At 44.8% G+C, this 18,726-nt stretch overlaps 1 protein-coding gene across 1 annotated transcript; it reads right to left on the bottom strand.

Moving 5' to 3' along the window:
* Positions 1–12,344: 12,344 nt before the first annotated feature.
* LOC135826403 (uncharacterized) lies at positions 12,345–18,614 on the bottom strand. Its single transcript, XM_065339020.1, has 2 exons — positions 18,028–18,614; positions 12,345–13,765 (listed from the first exon to the last, which is right to left on the bottom strand). Exon 2 carries the CDS (start codon positions 13,754–13,756, stop codon positions 12,680–12,682), a length of 1,077 nt encoding a protein of 358 aa, XP_065195092.1. The 5' UTR covers positions 13,757–13,765; positions 18,028–18,614; the 3' UTR covers positions 12,345–12,679.
* Positions 18,615–18,726: the final 112 nt, after the last annotated feature.

The raw sequence follows: 18,726 nt of genomic DNA, 5'->3' as shown, positions 1-18,726 counted from the left end.
GCTGGGGAGTGGGAAGGGAGTACTAGTACATAAACAGAACACAGTAGATGCATCAGTGCGTGTTCTGTCCCAAGTGACTCCTAGTCCTACAGCCAGAGGACATACATGTAGCCTCACCAAGAGTCCATAATCCCCATAGGGGGATTGTGGACTCTTGGCGTCTCGGTGTCACGCGTACTGTCTGTGAAGTGTCACAGGGTCATGCCTGAACGTGTGCATCCTCTTTTTCACCGACTAGCTCCGTGCTGCATGCATTGTTTACTCCGATCCGGCGACCACTTGCTAGTACATAATGTCATTGTAGTCTTTTAGTTTTGGACCACTTTCGTGCGCGTGTTTGTCGGTGGGGAAACCCCGCTTCACAGCACTACTGACAGTGCACTACTGACTATGTGTGATGATTCGTGATCGTGGGTCTCTTCATGACTCAGTCAGTAAACAATGCATCCAGGGTGAGGTATGAAGAAGAGGGTGCACTTTGGACTTATGTACAGTCATGTACCTCACTTGTCTTACAATTACATGTATATTATGCATTCCTGTTGTACCCTGCACCCACGCATGCTGCAACTTTTATGCCGCATTGCGTCCCCTTCCTCTTACCCAGCTAGGATTCTAAGTGGTATGCATGTGGACACTCCCCGAATCCCGTGTTTGTACTGGTTTCTTTTCTACCAACGCTTATCCCGGTAGTTCTAGTTTTTAGTTTTTTTGTCTTTCTTCACGGGCGGAAGGTGAGAGTTCTAACGTCCAGGTACTAGGTCTTGGCGGATTCTGCCGGCAGAAACATTGGCAGAATCCGGTACTTTTTCTGGTAAGTTTCATGCATGTTAGGTATGTGGATAAAGAAATGGAGCAGAATTCGAGGAATTGCCCGCCATAAGGTTTGTATGGTTCTGCCAATTTCACTGCTTTTCGAGCAGAATCTGCCACCTTTTCGAGCATTATCCGCCAATGCCCTCGGGTATTAGGCTCCGGCGGATTATGTTCGCGAAATCATGGAATTATGCTTTAATGGATTCTCGCATTATGCTCGCAAAATCCTCGTATTATGCTTCGGCACGCGGGGATACATATCCACTTTGTTGTACTTATGGAGCCCCAAAGTTCGGAAAATCGTGCCTTTTTCGTACTTGCAAGTGGCCATAAGTAAAACAAAATACATGAGTATCCCCATACCAAGGTGTCCATGCATGCTAGAGATCAACATGGAAAAGAGAAAACATTACTTCTTCTATTCATTAGTTGACTTCTTTTGTAAAAGGATTTTTTCACTGCCAAATTTTAATAGTTTGAGTTACGAAAAATATCAATTGTGCGCTCATAACCATGTATAAACAATTAAAATGAAACAATTCCAGAACGTTTTCGTGTGACTATCATCAGTGGAACATCGTCACATGTTAAGAATCACTAAAAACAACCAGTTATATAGCTAGAGTATTATGAAAAGAAGCGTGAGAATGCAGCACAGCTAGCGGTTATGTATAACGCGTGTAGTGTGAACGCAAAGGTTCATTATAGCAATAAAAACTGCTTTATGGCAGTTTTCTAAAAAAAGTTATTGTGTTCTAGTCCATGGACCCCGTCTAAAAAGTAAGAAATTAACGAAATGTGATAGCCGAAAATTAAAATTTCACACAAAACCTCACAATAATCACAACACTTGAGGATCTTAGTTTAAACAAAATACTGCTTTCAACACTTGTTCACGGGTGACTTGTACTGCGCCAACATGCATGAATAGGAAAGAGGACCACGAGAGGAAAAGGTCTTCTCGCTTTTCATCCTGTGTGTGATTATTGTGAGGTTTTGTGTGAAATTTTAATTTTCGGCTATCACATTTCGTTAATTTCTTACTTTTTAGACGGGGTCCATGGACTAGAACACAATAACTTTTTTTAGAAAACTGCCATAAAGCAGTTTTTATTGCTATAATTTCTTTTGTTTTTTCTGTCACCAATCAATGGAAAGCCCTATATCAATATGTAAATGATGGCCTTCACATCAATACCGTATTATACGCATGATGTGCAAGCCTTTTCTTGCAGAAAATGGCACTAGCATAATGCATGTTCTTCGGCGGGGAAACATGCGAGTCGTGGTCTGGTGGTGGTGATACTTTTTTTATACGGAGGTCATTCTGTGGATGTTGCAACTTGCTGTTGCAGAATTTCATGACTGTCATAAAATTGTCTTGCCTTTCAGATTTCCCCACCCTCGATCAGATTTATTTGAGAAATGTAGCCAGGTGCGTGTCGCAGATGTTTCTGTTGATTCTGTGTTTATAATTATGGGTTATCGTGATAAGGTCAGCCTGCATCATATTGCACTGAAATGGTAGTCCTGTTGATGCCGATACAACTTTTGGAAGTAGTTCAATGACTTCAAACTGTTAGTCCACGATTTTCTAAAACAACACAGCAAAGGAGGAACAATAAACATGTATTAAAAATGTAAACGAATACATTGCTGAGTCCAAAACCTCGTTCCAACAACTACACTGATCCTGAGAATAAAAGGGGCAAGGCTATGGTTGGAGGTACTGAGATAAACAAGGCACTCCACAATTATAAAATCTTACACATCTTTTGGTGAGTATGAATGATATCCAGTCGAACCTCTTTAGGACGAACACCAAGGGACCGATGGTATTTATTCTGTGAGTTTGTCTTAAAGGGGAAGTATACCCTAAAATCAAATTTTCACCAGTTGTAGTCTTCGGGGTGCTGAGTCGAATGGTCTTGGTCCGAGGAAGCTGAGACGCTCCCTTCCTACTTGAATCCCAATCGAACTCGCGCACTTCCACCGAAACTGGGTGACTGCGCCCTACTAGATGGGGATTTGTATGCAAAATGTCACTAAAAGCGTCATTTCGTTCTTATAAAAGCACGGATGACCGCGATTGGCCCATATGTTGTAGTCTTTTGGACGCTGAGTCGACTGGTTTTGGTCCGAAAAGGCTGCGATGCAGCGTTCCTCCTTTATTCCCAATCGAACATGGTTGAACAAGCGGTCACGTGCTTCTGCGTACACCAGTCACCTGGTCACCGTGCCTGCAGGGTACAACTTACTAGCCTGTTTGACCTTTTTTGGTTGCAGTCCTGTTACTCGAGTTGAACCTTGGTGTGAAAGTTGTCGCCTGCTGGCGCGGTGACCAGGTGATTTGGGCACCCAGGAGCACGTGACCGCTTCTTCAACCATGTTCGATTGGGAATAAAGGAGGAACGCTGCATCGCAGCCTTTTCGGACCAAAACCAGTCGACTCAGCGTCCAAAAGACTACAACATATGGGCCAATCGCGGTCATCCGTGCTTTTATAAGAACGAAATGGCGCTTTTAGTGACATTTTGCATACAAATCCCCATCTAGTAGGGCGCAGTCACCCAGTTTCGGTGGAAGTGCGCGAGTTCGATTGGGATTCAAGTAGGAAGGGAGCGTCTCAGCTTCCTCGGACCAAGACCATTCGACTCAGCACCCCGAAGACTACAACTGGTGAAAATTTGATTTTAGGGTATACTTCCCCTTTAACCTATTTATAACCAGTGAATACAATTATTTCTCCAATAGACATACGAATAGATTTCTTCTACAGCGAAAGATTCTAAGCCACACCGACTCATTGACTCGTCTCGTATGAAACAATTGAGTCACTAGAGAGATTCTGCAAAACGAAAATGCGTACAAACTTTCGCTCTACATCATGAAGTGCGAAACTTCGCACCTCTGGACGCGAAACTTGCAGGGAACGCGAAATGAACTGTCGTAGGAAATTTCGTGAGATCGGGTCATGGCGTACGTGCACTTGGCCCGCGCAAACTACGAAAATGTGCAGAACGCAAAGTTCGTGCAAAAATTCGCACACACTTTCGCAAGGACTGTCGCGAAACTTCGTTCGAATTTTCGTTTTGTAGAACCTCTCTACTGAACCTTTCTTTAGCAACATGACGGCAACTGAAACAGCAACAGAGAAAGTACGATACATGTACTCCACATTCTTACAGGTACCACAAACAGATTGCAGACCGTAATTCTTGCTTTGGCGGCACGAAACTTTATTTGGGGCAGTGCAATCTCGGCGGTACTCACAAATCAAAAAGCCCAGACTCGAGTAAACAAATCCAATCATACAAGTACGAGATTTTCATGAGACGAGACTGCACCCATTGGATTGTTTCGTATGAAACAAACAAGTTACTGAACCTCTCCACAATAGAGATTTCCCCTGATATGCGAATTTATTGTGCAAACTCGGTCAATTGGTACTTGAACCTTTCCCTCCAGATTGGGAACTGCCAACGATAGTATGCCACTGACCAGTGCCTTACTTGTAACGTACCAATGTACAATGAATATGAGTATTTCGACAACACATCTAACATAAGGCTTACCGTCAAGAAGGTGAACTCGCGTTCTTCGCACACTGTAGACAAGGGCAAAGAGATAAAAATGGATCTAAATCCGAATAAAATCAGCACACAAACCGGTCAACTTAGAGATCACCTGTCATCGAGTATTCCGTAAAAGGAGGCCTCGCAGCTCGGCAGAAGAAAAGCAAAATTTAGAAAAGAGATCCTGTCAACTTTTCCATTATTTATTGCATTCCGCCCCAAAATCAGCACACTTTTCCTGAATGAAAGAGTCAACACAAGCAAATGAATCAAAGGCAACTGGTCAACTCACCTGTCATTGAGTAATATTCCGCGAAAGGAGGTCTCAGCAGCGCCGAAACGAAATAAGCCAGGCCATGAGACGAAATATCCGAAACAGCTCATGCAAGAAGCAGTTCCAAAGAAGGAAGTTCCTCGCGCATGCACATCCGAACACGGATCCGCGGACTGCATGCACTGAACACAATGTCTGCCGTGCATTTAGAAAAGCGATCCTGTCAGCTTTTCTATTATTGTGTTCACATGGCAGAAAAAACGACACCGCTATGCTATGTAAGTTTCTACGTAAGGTGCTCGGTACTTCACTTAGGCTACGTAAGTTTCTACGTAAGGTGCTCGGTATTAGATCTACCAACGGGTGGTAGCCGCGTGCTGTGCACGTGCACGGCAGACATTGTGTTGCATCAAGAGTCCATAACCCAAGAGTATGCAACTGTGATTATGGGTGCATGCGTGGCGCGCTGCCTTCATTACGTAACTTATCTTCATCACGCTCTGAAAGCATGCATTCAAACTCACAATTTCTCGTACGAGCCCATCTGTTTTTGCTCGATTCGTTCCAGTACCTACGCGATCTCTAAATTCTGGCGCGTGAACTCCAGTTCCGTACGAAAGTTCATTTCAAACCAGAGGAAAAGTGCGGTGTTTGATTTTCCGCAGTGCGCGGACTGCAGCTGAATGATGTAATGAAGGCAGCGCGCCGCGCGGTTGGCCCATAGAAAAGAGATCACAGTTGCATACTCTTGGGGTATGGACTCTTGGTTGCATGCATATGCGCATGCAGTGCAGTCCGTTTTCGGATGTGCATGCGCGAGGAACTTCCTTCTTTGGAACTGCTTATTGCATGAGCTGTTTCGGATATTTCGTGTCCTGGCTTATTTCACTTCGGCTCTGCTGAGACCTCTTTTCACGGAATATTACTCAATGACAGGTGAGTTGACCAGTTCCCTTTGATTCATTTGCTTGTGTTGACTCTTTCATTTACGAAAAGTGTGCTGATTTTAGGTGGAATACAATAAAATAATAATGGAAAAGCTGACAGGATCTCTTTTCTAAATTTAGCTTTTCTGCTGTCGAGGCCTCCTTTTACGGAATACTCAATGACAGGTGATCTCTGAGTTGACCAGTTTCCTTCAAATCATTTGCTTATGCTCACCCTTTCATTTACGGAAACGTGTGCTGATTTTATTCGGATTTTATAGATCCATTCGTATCTCTTTGCACTTGCCAACAGTGTGCGAAGAACGCGAGTTCACCTTCTTGACGGTAAGGCTTAGATGTGTTGTCGAAATACTCATGTTCATTGTACATTGGTACGTTACAAGTAAGGCACTGGTCATGATTGCTTCCGGCATTCCGTGCTCCGATCATGGGGTAGAATCTGAATTTTGCAGTGGCATAGCATCGTTGGCAGTTCCCAATCTGGAGGCGAAGGTTCAAGGACGCATTGGCCGAGTACTAACGTTAGTATGCAAAATAAATTCGCATATCAGGGAAAATCTCCATTATGGAGAGGTTCATGCATTCAGTGACTTGTTTGCTTCATACGAAACAAGCCAATGGGTGCAGTCTCGTGAAAATCTCGTACGATTGGATTTGTTTACTCGAGTCGGGGCTGTTTGATTTGTGAGTAGCGCCGAGATTGCACTGCCCCAAATAAAGTTGCGTGCCGATAGAGCAAGAATTACGATCTGCAATCTGTTTGTTGTACCTGCAAGAATGTGCTGTACATGTATCGTATTTTCTCTGTTGTTGTTTCAGTTGCCGTCATGTTGCTAAAGAAAGGTTCAGTGACTCATTTGTTTCATAAAAGACGAGTCAATGGTTTGGTCTGGCTTAGAATCTTTCGCTGTAGAAGAAATCTATTCGTGTCTCTATTGCAGTATTGGAGAAATAATTGTATTCACTCGTTATAAAAATAGGGTTCAGACAAACTCACAGAGCAAATGCCATCGGTCCCTTGATGTTCGTCCTAAAGAGGTTTGACTGGATATCATTCATACTCCCCCAAAGTCGTGTAACATGTTATTATTATGGAGTGCCTTGTTTATCTCTCAGTACCTCCAACCATATATCCTTGCCCCTTATATCCTCAGGATCAGTGTAGTTGTTAGAACGAGGTGTCGGACTCAGCAATGTATTTGTTTACATTTTAATACTGTTTTCTGATGATCGCTTAGTGCGTGAAACTCTGAGTAAAAACACTTCCTCTGTCCTCCTATTGTTTGTTTTTATGTTTTTTGTTCCTACTTTGCTGTGTTGTTTTAGATAATCGTGGACTTGTAACTAGTCATCGGCGGATAATGCCGGCATAATTTTGAGCATAATCACGGCTTTCTGAAAAATAGCATTGCCAAGCATAATTTAGTTGATCCTTCAGCATAACTGCTGCATAAAACCGCTAGGGCCTCAAAGGTCAAAAGTTCACCGTCCAGAGTCCGTTGTTTGTTACAAGGGCAAGGGAATCCTCCTATAAATAGATCTACACCCGGGACTCGGCAGGGAGTCGTACCATACCACGGTATATATCTGGCACGGCTCCGTGAAAGGGCCTGATCTACACTGTAAATGTAACAGATGTCTAATGTTTAGGGCGTCAAAGGTCAAAAGTTCACCTTCCAGAGTTCTATTATTTCTATACATAATTATGCTTGTATTGATGTTGCAGTGGCTACATGTATTTGTATTTTTCTATATTTAACTTTAAGGATTTCCCAAAGGCTTTGAGCCTGTCGAGGGGATCTCCTGCAAGAAGAATGAAATGACATTTTTATGTAGAGGGAGCAGTTAATTGAGGATAGGCTAAGGAAATAGATCGAAGCATACAAAATCTGGTGATTAAGGAGTTGGGATACCGTCAGTGTAATGAATATATCGGCGAAAATGCTGATAGAGAGAATGCTTGAATCCCAGGAGGCTGGTTATAGAGGTAAGAGAAGGCGGTAGGCAATTCCATAGCATTGCAGCTTTGTTGGAAAAGAGGGAAGAAAAACGCCTACCGTGATAATTGATGTGAAGTTTGTTTGGTCTTCTTGGACTTGAAGACAATGAAAGGTGAACATGTCGGATGTGTTCTGGAGATATATGTATAAATTTAAATAGAGTAACAAGAGCTGATCTTGTCTGCGAAAGTGCAAGGACTCTAAGTCACAAAGGGCATTTAACTGGGATTTCGTTTCGCATCTATCTACATTGACTTTTTTACGTAGCAAATACTTCCTAGCTACTCTGGCTTGTAAAATATTTAAACGCGCCAGCTCAGCTTTGGTGATGGCATAGGACCAGGCCGAGGTGGCATGTTCCAGGGCGTGTCGGACAAAACCTTTATATAGAAGTAGCTGTATCCTGGTTTCTTATCCATAGCTGAGACTAGATCTTCCATGCAGTATTCTCCGGAAGTCCACATTTGATCCCGAGTACACATTCTATACATTTTAATGGCATTATAAACATGAAAGATCACAGTGTCAAGAAGCATAATTTGAGCATAATTTAGTGATTTTCAGAGCATATTGCCAGCATACTGAAAAGCATAATCCGTGGGATTTTTGAACATTATCCGCCGACGTCTACTTGTAACACTTTGAAGTCATTGAACTGCTTCCAAAAGTTTTATAGACATCAACATGATAACGATTTCACTACAATATTGATGCTGGATGACCTTATCACGACAACCCATGACTACAATTATAAACACAGAATCAACAAAAACATCTGCGGCGCGCACCTGGTTACAATTCTCATGTAAATGTGATTCAAGCGGGATTCACAGAAGCTTTTTTGCGATGCGACACGCGATGCGACGCGATCTGCGACGGACGCGTGCGAAGCGAACTCGCGAAATACCATTCACAGAAGAAGTCAGCGATGCGACACATTTTTGCAAAGTCTTGCTGATTTGAGTACGTCACCATGATATTTGCGCGGTTTGGTACCACCTGTACAAATTTATAGGCAACTCTTGCACCTTTGTACAACTTTGCTGTAGAAAAGGTCAAAATCGTACGCCAAATCGCTTGTCGCATCGCATCGCAAAAGTTGAGCCAAGCTCAACTTCTGCGATGGCCAGCGATGGCCCAGTTGCGGCAGTTGCGTGGGGTGCGACATGGCTGCGATTTGGGGTTTTCCCGGTTTCGCGCCTGTCGCATCGCGTGTCGCATCGCAAAAAAGCTTCTGTGAATCCCGCTTTAGGGTGTGGACATCTGAATTTTCTGAAAGACAAGACAATTTTATGACAGAGTCATGGAATTCTGCAACATCCACAGAATGACCTGCGTATAAAAAAAAATATCACCGCCACTACTCATATGATTCCCCTGCAGAAGAACATGAATACATGTATGCAAGACTAGTTCCATTTTCTGCAAGAAAAGGCTTGCACATCAATGCGTATAATACGGTATTGAAATTGATATGATACACGTACATGTACATAGCCATAGGGGCTCCCGTAAGAAGACCATAGGTCTGTGCGAAACACCCTAGTAAAATAAAATAATAATAATAACATGTAGAGTCGCTACATGTAGGCCATCATTTAGGGCATTCCATTGGTGACACAATTATAGGTTCTGATCGGTGGAATATGCTGCCTTCCACTGTTCGCTCTTGTACAGATTATCGCCGATTTGTTCGTTCATGCTTAACCTTTCTAGGGGCTCCCGTAAGAAGACCATAGGTCTGTGGGAAACACCCTAGTAAAATAAATAAAATAAAAATAATACCGGTAATATCCTTTAGCCAAAAAACAAAAGAAATTATAGCAATAAAAACTGCTTTATGGCAGTTTTCTAAAAAAGGTTATTGTGTTCTAGTCCATGAACCCCGTCTAAAAAGTAAGAAATTAACGAAATGTGATAGCCGAAAATTAAAATTTCACACAAAACCTCACAATAATCACACACAGGATGCAAGACGACCTTTTCCCCTCGTGGTCCTCTTTCACATGCAAGCATGTTGGCGCAGTACAAGTACTTGTACAAGTACAAGTGTCGGAATAAACAAGTGTTGAAAGCCGTACTATTAGATCTTCAAGTGTCGTGATTATTGTGAGGTTTTGTGTGAAATTTTAATTTTCGGCTATCACATTTCGTTAATTTCTTACTTTTTAGACGGGGTTCATGGACTAGAACACAATAACCTTTTTTAGAAAACTGCCATAAAGCAGTTTTTATTGCTATAATGTGCACACCACAGGGCTACCACCCGTTGGTAGATCTGATACCGAGCACGTTACGTAGAGACTTACGTAGCCTAAGTGAAATACCGAGCACCTTACGTAGAAACTTACGTAGCATAGCGATGTCGTTTTTTCTGCCATGTGAACACAATAATAGAAAAGCTGACAGGATCGCTTTTCTAAATACTACACCCATTATGCATAACCGCTAGCTGTGCTGCATTCTCACGCTTCTTTTCATAATACTCTAGCTATATAACTGGTTGTTTTTAGTGATTCTTAACATGTGACGATGTTCCACTGATGATGGTCACACGAAAACGTTCTGGAATTGTTTCATTTTAATTGTTTATACATGGTTATGAGTGCACAATTGATATTTTTTATTGCTATTTTACGACTGTTGTCTCCCCGTCGGTTATTTAAGGGGGCACATCACCCAAAAATTCGCTGAAAAATCGAATTTGTAAATTCATATTGAGTGCTACGTCAGTTGAAAGAGCATGAATAGCTGCAAATTCTCTGAAAACTGTGTCCCTATCTGACCAGCCGTTCAAGAGTTATGGCCGAAAATGTGCCCTTGCAAGGAAAGATTTTTTTGTTGCATGCTGTCATTTGTTGGCAGCACTGTATTTGAATGTGAGCAGACCGTGCGCAACTTGTCGTATTATGGAAACACGCGAAAGTGTGCAGAATTTTGCCCAAGTCCAAAAAAGTCCAAAAAATCACGTTAAAAAACCACGTATTGGGCTGCACGGCGGCGGGCGAAGCCCGCCGCCGTGCAGCAGGACTTTTGCCAGCACCCTCGTGACGTTGCAGATATGTGGCTTGATTATTGTAGTTGACGTTGATTTAGTGACTTTGGCAAGTTTGAGTCGTGTCAAGAAGTCAGGTAGGATTCAGTACTAGGCAGTAGTGAAACGTGAGTGGCAGTCTTTGCCGGTTTCTGAGGGCATCCTGGATTTGGTGTGCAGCGCTGTGGAAATGGCTTGCTGTGGAGGTCCCAGCACTGGATGTTGTATCAAAGGTACGACCTCGTAGCACGTGCTAAACCTAAAAAAATTCAAAAATTGACTTGGGCCTGTAGGAGTCCGCGAGAGAACGCCCACTCGTTCCGTTGTGACAGATTCCAGGGCCACGTAGAGGGGCCCTACCCCACCACCCATGGCTGCTTCTGGACTTGTTTTAGGTTTGGGTCCCGCGCACGGACAGAATGGGCACGAAAATGTGAAAAAAATGTAAATGCATTTGTTTGGCTCCTGGGTGGCTCGCACACCGTGGCACTATGCCGGAAATTTGAGTTTTTCCGGCCTGGAAAGCCTGTCAGTGAGGCGCAAGAACTTGTAAATCATGTCCTGAGGGCCAGCGTAGTGGCAGGAGTGTGTGGTCAAAATTTCACTCAAATCCACTGAGAAACACCAAAGTTACGGTCAATTGAATGCCATATGAAATTTTTGGGTGATGTGCCCTTTTTTTTTGAGTTACCTTTGAAAATTATCATCACGGTTCAATTGTCTTCGCAATCGTCATACACTTCCAACTGATGTCAACCTCGACCTGCGATTAATCAGCTCATCTCTCCGGTAGCTCCACCTCTACTTCCATCATGACCGAACATCAACTTTACCTCAATTTGTGTAATTATTAGAACAATATCCATAGCCTGCGCAGTCATGGCTGCTAAAATCCAGAGGTCATGACAGGTCATTACATGCGTAATGTACATGTACATGTTTTTGCGGACTACCCGTCACTATCTCGTTCGCCCCGGGATACCTGACCAAGGCTGATTCACTCGCATCTTCTGCTACTGTACCAGTGTAAGAAAGAACATTGAAGAAGACGAGTTCGAGCATACAATAATGTTTTGCCATGATTTCTACCCTGCTTTTCATTGAAAACACGATCTGCATGACCTCCGAACCCTTTACCATGCAGACCACCAGCACTAGTCATGTGAATTGTACACAATTGTGTAGCCTACATAGAACTGTAGTACAATCCGATGTAGTAATGCTACCTCCGAAAGGATGCCAAATTATGCTCCAAATTTTCAACCACCAAATTATGCCAATAATTATGCCGGCATAATCCGCCGGTGCCTATCGGGTACTACATGTACATTGTACATGTACAGGTGTAGGTGTGCACGGGAGTAAGCTCACTTCTTGCCTTCACTTAAAAGTCTTTACTACCACTCGGCTTCCTATTACAGAATGTAACATAGAGTAAAACCTGTCAAGGCGACCACTCGGATAAGGCGACCAGCTGTTCAAGTGAACCACTACAACCAGGACCAAGTGTTGTCAATTTTACTAGTACATGTACAATGTAAGTCAAATGACCCAGGAAACGAAGCCCACCTGTACTCAGCGACCACATTTTGAAGGTCCCTTGAGTGGTCGCCTTAGACAGGTTTCACTGTATTTATAACGGTACTGAGCAGCCTGCACAGGAATATCCACTCCACACAATTGAGCTGCAGAAGGCCATGCATGGAATATAGCATACTTAGATGTGTCTTCATGTACTCTGAGGTCAAAATGCATGCCTATTCTTAAAACGATAGCAATAAAAAGGAGTTTTGATTGGTAGCACAATGTCATACAGATGCTGTGTCAACGAGTGTGCGGCCAATGACCGTGTGCTCAGCCTACCAGAAAATTACTTCGAAGTATAAAAATGACCAGTATCCCGGATAAATCTCACACAGAAAACACAGCTCACACTGTGCGCACAGCAGGTAGCCGAGCGTTTCCCTTTCCTCCTGCCCCAACAGCAAACGTACATGAATTGGACGGTGGAAAGACTAGACCGAGTTCTCCAACTAAAGGAGCGCTTGCTTTTCTGCTTGTTGTCCTTTCCCGGATTTCCCACTTGGTGTGTGTTGGTCAAAAGTACGATACTGTCCACTTGATGCAGTTTGCCTTCGAGAAGCGGACTGACTGCTCCTTTTAACTTCATCCCCAGACGCCATCGTCGCCGCAGCAGGCCCGGACCTTGTAAACCTTCCACTCGCAGTCATACTCGCACGATGTGTTGTGTCATGACCGTCTGTCTCTGCAGTATCACTTGCCGTAGCTGCGATGCCATCGGTAACTGCTGTGTCGACTTCTCGATCTGGCGGTCTAGGGAAGTTAGTGCTCATGACGTTAACAGGCTTTTTGCTCTCCTCCTCCTGTGGCCAGTCAAACAGCTTTGTGTAGAATGTATTGGCTAAAAACGAGCGGGTCGTTATGGAAACGATGAGGGAGAGCGAGTCGAAGTCCGAGTGTGGAATGTGGCGTCTTCTCAGCGTGCTGGATATCTCCATTGCATCGTAGCCAGCCAGCAGAATGCTGTGCAGAGCACTAGCTACCAGGAACAGCTGCCAGCCTAGCCTACACACTCTGGCGCCTGCTCTGCTCCTAGCTACTGCAGGCTCACTGTTGATGGTGGCACACAGTACATCGCCACTAACATGCGCCACACACATGGCCGACATGAAGTACATGGCCAGCTCAAGCTCATATCCCAGGAACCAGATATCCCTGGAGATGCCATGCAGCTGGGTATCAAGGATGCAGAACGGTTCCAGAATCATGCACACCAGGATCAGCATGAGCAATATGTAAAAACTTGGCATACGTGCAAGGTGTAGTTGCACTAGCCTGCTGACATAGTATTTCTCCCACAAACATAGCACCACCAAAAACCCAAGCAGGGTTGTGCTTTCCTGGTAGAACGAGAATGCCTCAAAGATATTGTAGGCACGTTGCCCCACAGAATTCACGCCCTGGCATAAACTGACTGTTGTGTCATTGAGGGAGCACGCAAACCCCGCGTAAAGGTGCATGCCTGAAGACGTGAGACGCATCAGTGAAGTTATCCACGCCAGCGCTACCACAGCGATGAATCGAGTCATGGTTGCGTCCTGCTGACACATGACGTATGCATGCATTTACGCACACGCACAAACACATACCGGTATGCACACACACACACACACACACACACACACACACACACACACACACACACACACACACACACACACACACACACACACACACACACACACGCGTACAATACATACATGTGTACATATTATGAGTAAAACTCGGCTGTATGGCCAACCCCTACAGTACTAGTATTAGGTGCGGAAGAGCTAGTCACGGGGTGTCAGCTTTGTAGCCTAGACCATTCTTAGTTTCATGTATTGCCACCCTGGTATCACAGGCATGGTGATGGCCTGGCACAAGCGAAACTTCCTAAGCTAAGCTGGTTGTGTTTCTCAACACGTATAGCCTGTTGAATGTGGACGTGCGAACTTACTTTTTATTTTTACATTAGTACAAGTATATGCGCAGTGAAGTCACCGTTTGATCCATAAAAATTAATGTTTTGCTTTTTGAAAGTTTTTTTCTCTCTTTGGTATACGCCAGTAGTGTACTCAGAAGTAGTTGGAAGTTCAGCACACTGACACACTGACAGGCTTTTTTTCAGTTCAGACGCAGGGTACCGGGTAGGAATTTGGCTTGTCTATGTTTATACATGTACTGTCCTGGACATGGAAATCCGGTCGAACGTCTAGCGGCCCCGGGGCGCTGGCCATGCAGCCGTGGATGAGCGGCACACTAGGGTCCAGGGATTCTGCCGGCAGAAAAATTGGCAGAATTCGGTACTTTTTCTGGTAAGGGGTCGTCCATAATTATCGAACTTTATTCACAAAACGAAATAATTTCGTTATGGGGTGGGAGGTGGTTGACCAATTAATATTTCGTTTCAGAAAACATTGATACATGTGCATGCCATAGGAGCAGTTACACACTTGCAACTTTTGTTGTATTATGCATGCATATGTCAAACTTTTTTTTACGTTCTGAGGGGAGGGAGGGAGGGGTTGGGTCTAAACTAAAATAATTCGTTTGGTGAAAAACGTTCGATAATTACGGACGGCCCCTAAGTTTCATGCATGTTTGGTATGTGGATAAATAAAAGAAATGGAGCAGAATTCGGTTTGTATGGTTCTGCCAAATAATTTACTGCTTTTCGAGCAGAATCCGCCTGTCCCTACGGTAGACACGTGCATTTATGCGCTGCAGCGCGCTGGTCGCACTGGATCAACATGTTAGTGCACTGCACACAGCGTTCTGCACGCGCTGAGATGAGGGCGCCGGCCCTGGCCAATCGACTGAGAGCACACGAGATCTACATGCAGTGCAAGCCTGTCTACAAAAAAATGCCACAAGGACTTTTGATTTGAGCTGTTTTGTTTTTGTTTAGACGTCTTCCTTTTTACGACTTCAGGATGCCTTCTCAGGATCATTGCTGCGTTCCTCACTGTCAGAACAGGAAGACGAAGCAAACAAGTCATTTCACTCCTTTCCTCGTGTGGAGCCACAGCGGCCTGGAGCAAGCGGATCCAGGCTATTCCCCGTGAGGAAGGACGTAGTTTTAGGGTCACTCTGAATATTTGAGTTGCAGCGATCATTTCGATCCCGAAATCGAAATCGTTTTGCCCAGCTCTACAAGGACAGGATGAGTCCAGGAAACCAAACAGCTGTCCTACGGTACCAGGTTTGCTTTTCGCAAGAGAGTGGAGTCTGGACGCCCTGCTCCCCATGCTCGCAAAACAGTATTTGCTGAGCCTAGTGCAGTTCGGTCATGGAAGTGCAGCGTCTGGATCAGCAATCACGAGCTCCCCATGCTCGCAAACCAGTATTTTGCTGAGAGGCAACGGCACTTTGAGTTGGAAAGGAACCTGGCTTAGTGCAGTTTGGTCCTGTAATGGAAGTGCAGCATCTGCATCAGGAGTTGGCAGCAAGTAGAGCTCGTGTACAGAGTCTCGTGGAGCAGTTGGACGATGTGAGGACTGGGGTGAAGAAAGCCGAAAAACAGCTTACGTACAATAACATAAAGAAAGACTCTGAGCCGCTCCAGTTTCTGACTGGTTTGCCTTCAGGTGTTTGGACCGCTCTGTGGGACTTCTTTGAGGCTAGCCGAGAAAATGTACTGCGCCGCGCCAGATCTGCGAAGACGGAAGCTGAGGGATGGCGGATACAGTTGGAGGTGGCCGTAAATCGCCAATGAGCATGTAATGGAGAATCAGCTGCTATTGGCATTGATGTGTCAAAGCCTGGGCCGAATGGAACAGAAGCTGGCATGCGTGGCACAAGTTAACCATCCGTTTCACGGTATATAGCTAGCTGAGCTGGAAACATGTCTTGTTCCTCCGTTTGGGCATGATCCCCATCTGGGTGAGCTGGCGAGATGTTCAGTCATCAATGCCATGTACCGCAAGACATTCTGCAATGGGGATGAAACAGTTCTATTTTGCCATGCACTTAGGGTTCTCGCACCGGCACGGCACAGCACAACAAGACCCAACAGATCCTTGCGCTCTTATTTTCTCCCATGGTAACATTGCCGACCACAACACCCGGTAGCCAGTCGCAGATGCAACCAAATCAACCAGGTTCTTTTTTTCCAATACGGAAACCAAAGGGATACCAATATTTACATCGAATGCAGTGATGATTTCAATACTGTTCACTAGTACAACGCATTACCAGACTGGCATATAATCATGAAAATATTATCCATTTCGCAATCACTGTCATTGCTTTCTTAGATCTCCAATCATCAATATCGGACCATAAACCGTCTACTAGTATCATCTTATATTATTTCATCATTGGTATCCTGCTACTATCCTCCTCTAACGATGAGCTTGAAGAAACGAAACGGCTGTCTAGAGGCGTAAATAATATCTGTCAACGGAAGTGTCCTTGCTGTGCTGGTGTGTTTATGCTTCGTGCATTAGTTCGGCCAAGAGCGCATGGTGGTGGCGGGTTGAGGATGTAGTACAGCGGAGTATGACCGAAAGCTCTGTCACGATGTATTTTATTAGGAAGGTATAGAAACGGAAAAAACTGTATCTTCATCTTGGGCGTAAACAGCCCGTCTCACATTAAATATACTAGAAAATAGTTCACTCTGAACATGCAGTCTTCCTAAGAGAGAGAGAGGGGGTATATTCATAGGTTCGAAAGAACCGCACACACTTTGCTGCAGACAGCGGCAAGCTTTGGCCCTCGTGCTTCGAAGAGGGAGCAATCCACTGCGCTACGCTTGCGATTAACAGCAAGCTTCAACTTTTCAAAGGTACGACTCATCACTGGCTCTGGGGTAATGTTCCTGGAACAAATGCCCCATTGCCGACTGAGGGCCAGGGAGCACGCAATCTGCCTTCCTGGGCGAGAAGTGTTCCAGCACAAGAAGCAGCACGAATACATGCTGACAAAGACCACCATCACCACCAGCCGGCACACAGCACACTGTTCTTCAAACACCATCCACTCCGTCCATGTGTTTGCACTGTCCTCCTCTAGCTCTTCACGCTCAACAAATACCACGCACTGCTCATCGTTTTTTTTTTTGCTTCCTCTGGGTTGGCTAGCCCTTCGACTTGACAAAACAGCGATCACCACTGCACTGCTATCGTCACCTCATACCAGTCGCTTCCACCAGTGGCTTTTCCTGTCTTTGCAAGGTGTCCAAGGATGGCTGCTGTTGTCATTACAGGCAAATCAGAAGTACTTTAGTGGCTGATGTCCAACCAGATCGTTGGAAAATCGATTTTTCCTCTTCAGGGCTGCTGATCGCGATCGCGACTTGGTGACTTGGCAGCACCACGGTTACCTTCATAGAAGATGGCTCTGGAGAGGAAAAGGCAGACCAGAAAAAGGTTACTATTGTCTTCAGCACCGATCTCAAGGAGAAAGATATACGGTCTGCTAAAGCCTAGGCACAAAATAAATCTCAAAACACGATTCACGATTCGAATATTTCAACAACAAAAAAAACTCACCTCTGGAGTAACTCCTGTTTGTGGCCCGAGATCGTTCCCTCCAGCGCCTTGAAAAAATCCTACAGCTGCATCACAGTCCATGTCTCTCTCGGAGACTCTGCTCCTACCAGCAGGAGGTTCAGCACCGCTCGAAGCCATCGCAAACTACTTGAACTAAGCAGAACTTCGGACATTCCAAAACAAACCTGAAACACACTGTCAAAGATGCTGTCACGTTCAAAAACTAGCTCGATCGCGAGTGAGGTTGCCCCCGTGCTCGAACCCAGTATAATAAGGGGATCGGTCTATTATAATGACATTTTCATGAAGCGTGTTCTACTTACGTAAATTACGCCGGCTAACGTTACTATGCGGTGTATATTTTGCTCTTTGCGGCCAGCGAGTCCTGCTTTGTTCTGAGTGCTCGACACGAAGCGTCTCGCCTCCTGCGTTCCGTACACAGCTACATGCACGTTCTCGGCCGCAGCTGCTTGGTATCTGCAGGCACAACTAGCTACTAACGTATAACGACGTTACTTTCCAGACTGAGATAATCGGAAGTTTTCAGAGGCAAGACAGGTGGCTTCAGGCGGCAAAGCAGGCTTCCAGCTGGTCACGTCAGACGGCAACGGGTTATTTGTTTAAAGTCTGCTGCTTGAACTGCAAGAAGATGGAGTAGCTAGCCTACGAAGTAGGGTATGATGGTAAACGACCACCGGAACTACCAACTCAGCTGCAAATTGCAGAAAGGCATTGTGATGGGTCCAACAAGCACTTGTCCGGCTGGCGCAGAGCTGAAAATGAAGTGTACATGACGTACAATGTAGATTCTAGGCTAGGATAGGTAGTACATGTAGTCCTGGCTTGTTATTTTGGGTACTACTCGTACTTTTCACAACAAAAATGCAATGGACGGCCACGCTCATGCCACTGCTTCATCACTAAGCCTAAGGGCTACTGTAAGTGTAACTGTTCCATGATGCTATGCGCGAAGCTCCCATATTTCGTTTCACAAAACAATTCCGAGTCGGAGTGTAGATATA

This window comes from Sycon ciliatum, chromosome 10 (assembly GCF_964019385.1).
Source record: "Sycon ciliatum chromosome 10, ocSycCili1.1, whole genome shotgun sequence".
Lineage (NCBI taxonomy): Eukaryota > Metazoa > Porifera > Calcarea > Leucosolenida > Sycettidae > Sycon > Sycon ciliatum.
The sequence above is the reverse complement of the archived record's forward strand: the minus strand, read 5'-3'. Positions and strand labels throughout refer to the sequence as shown.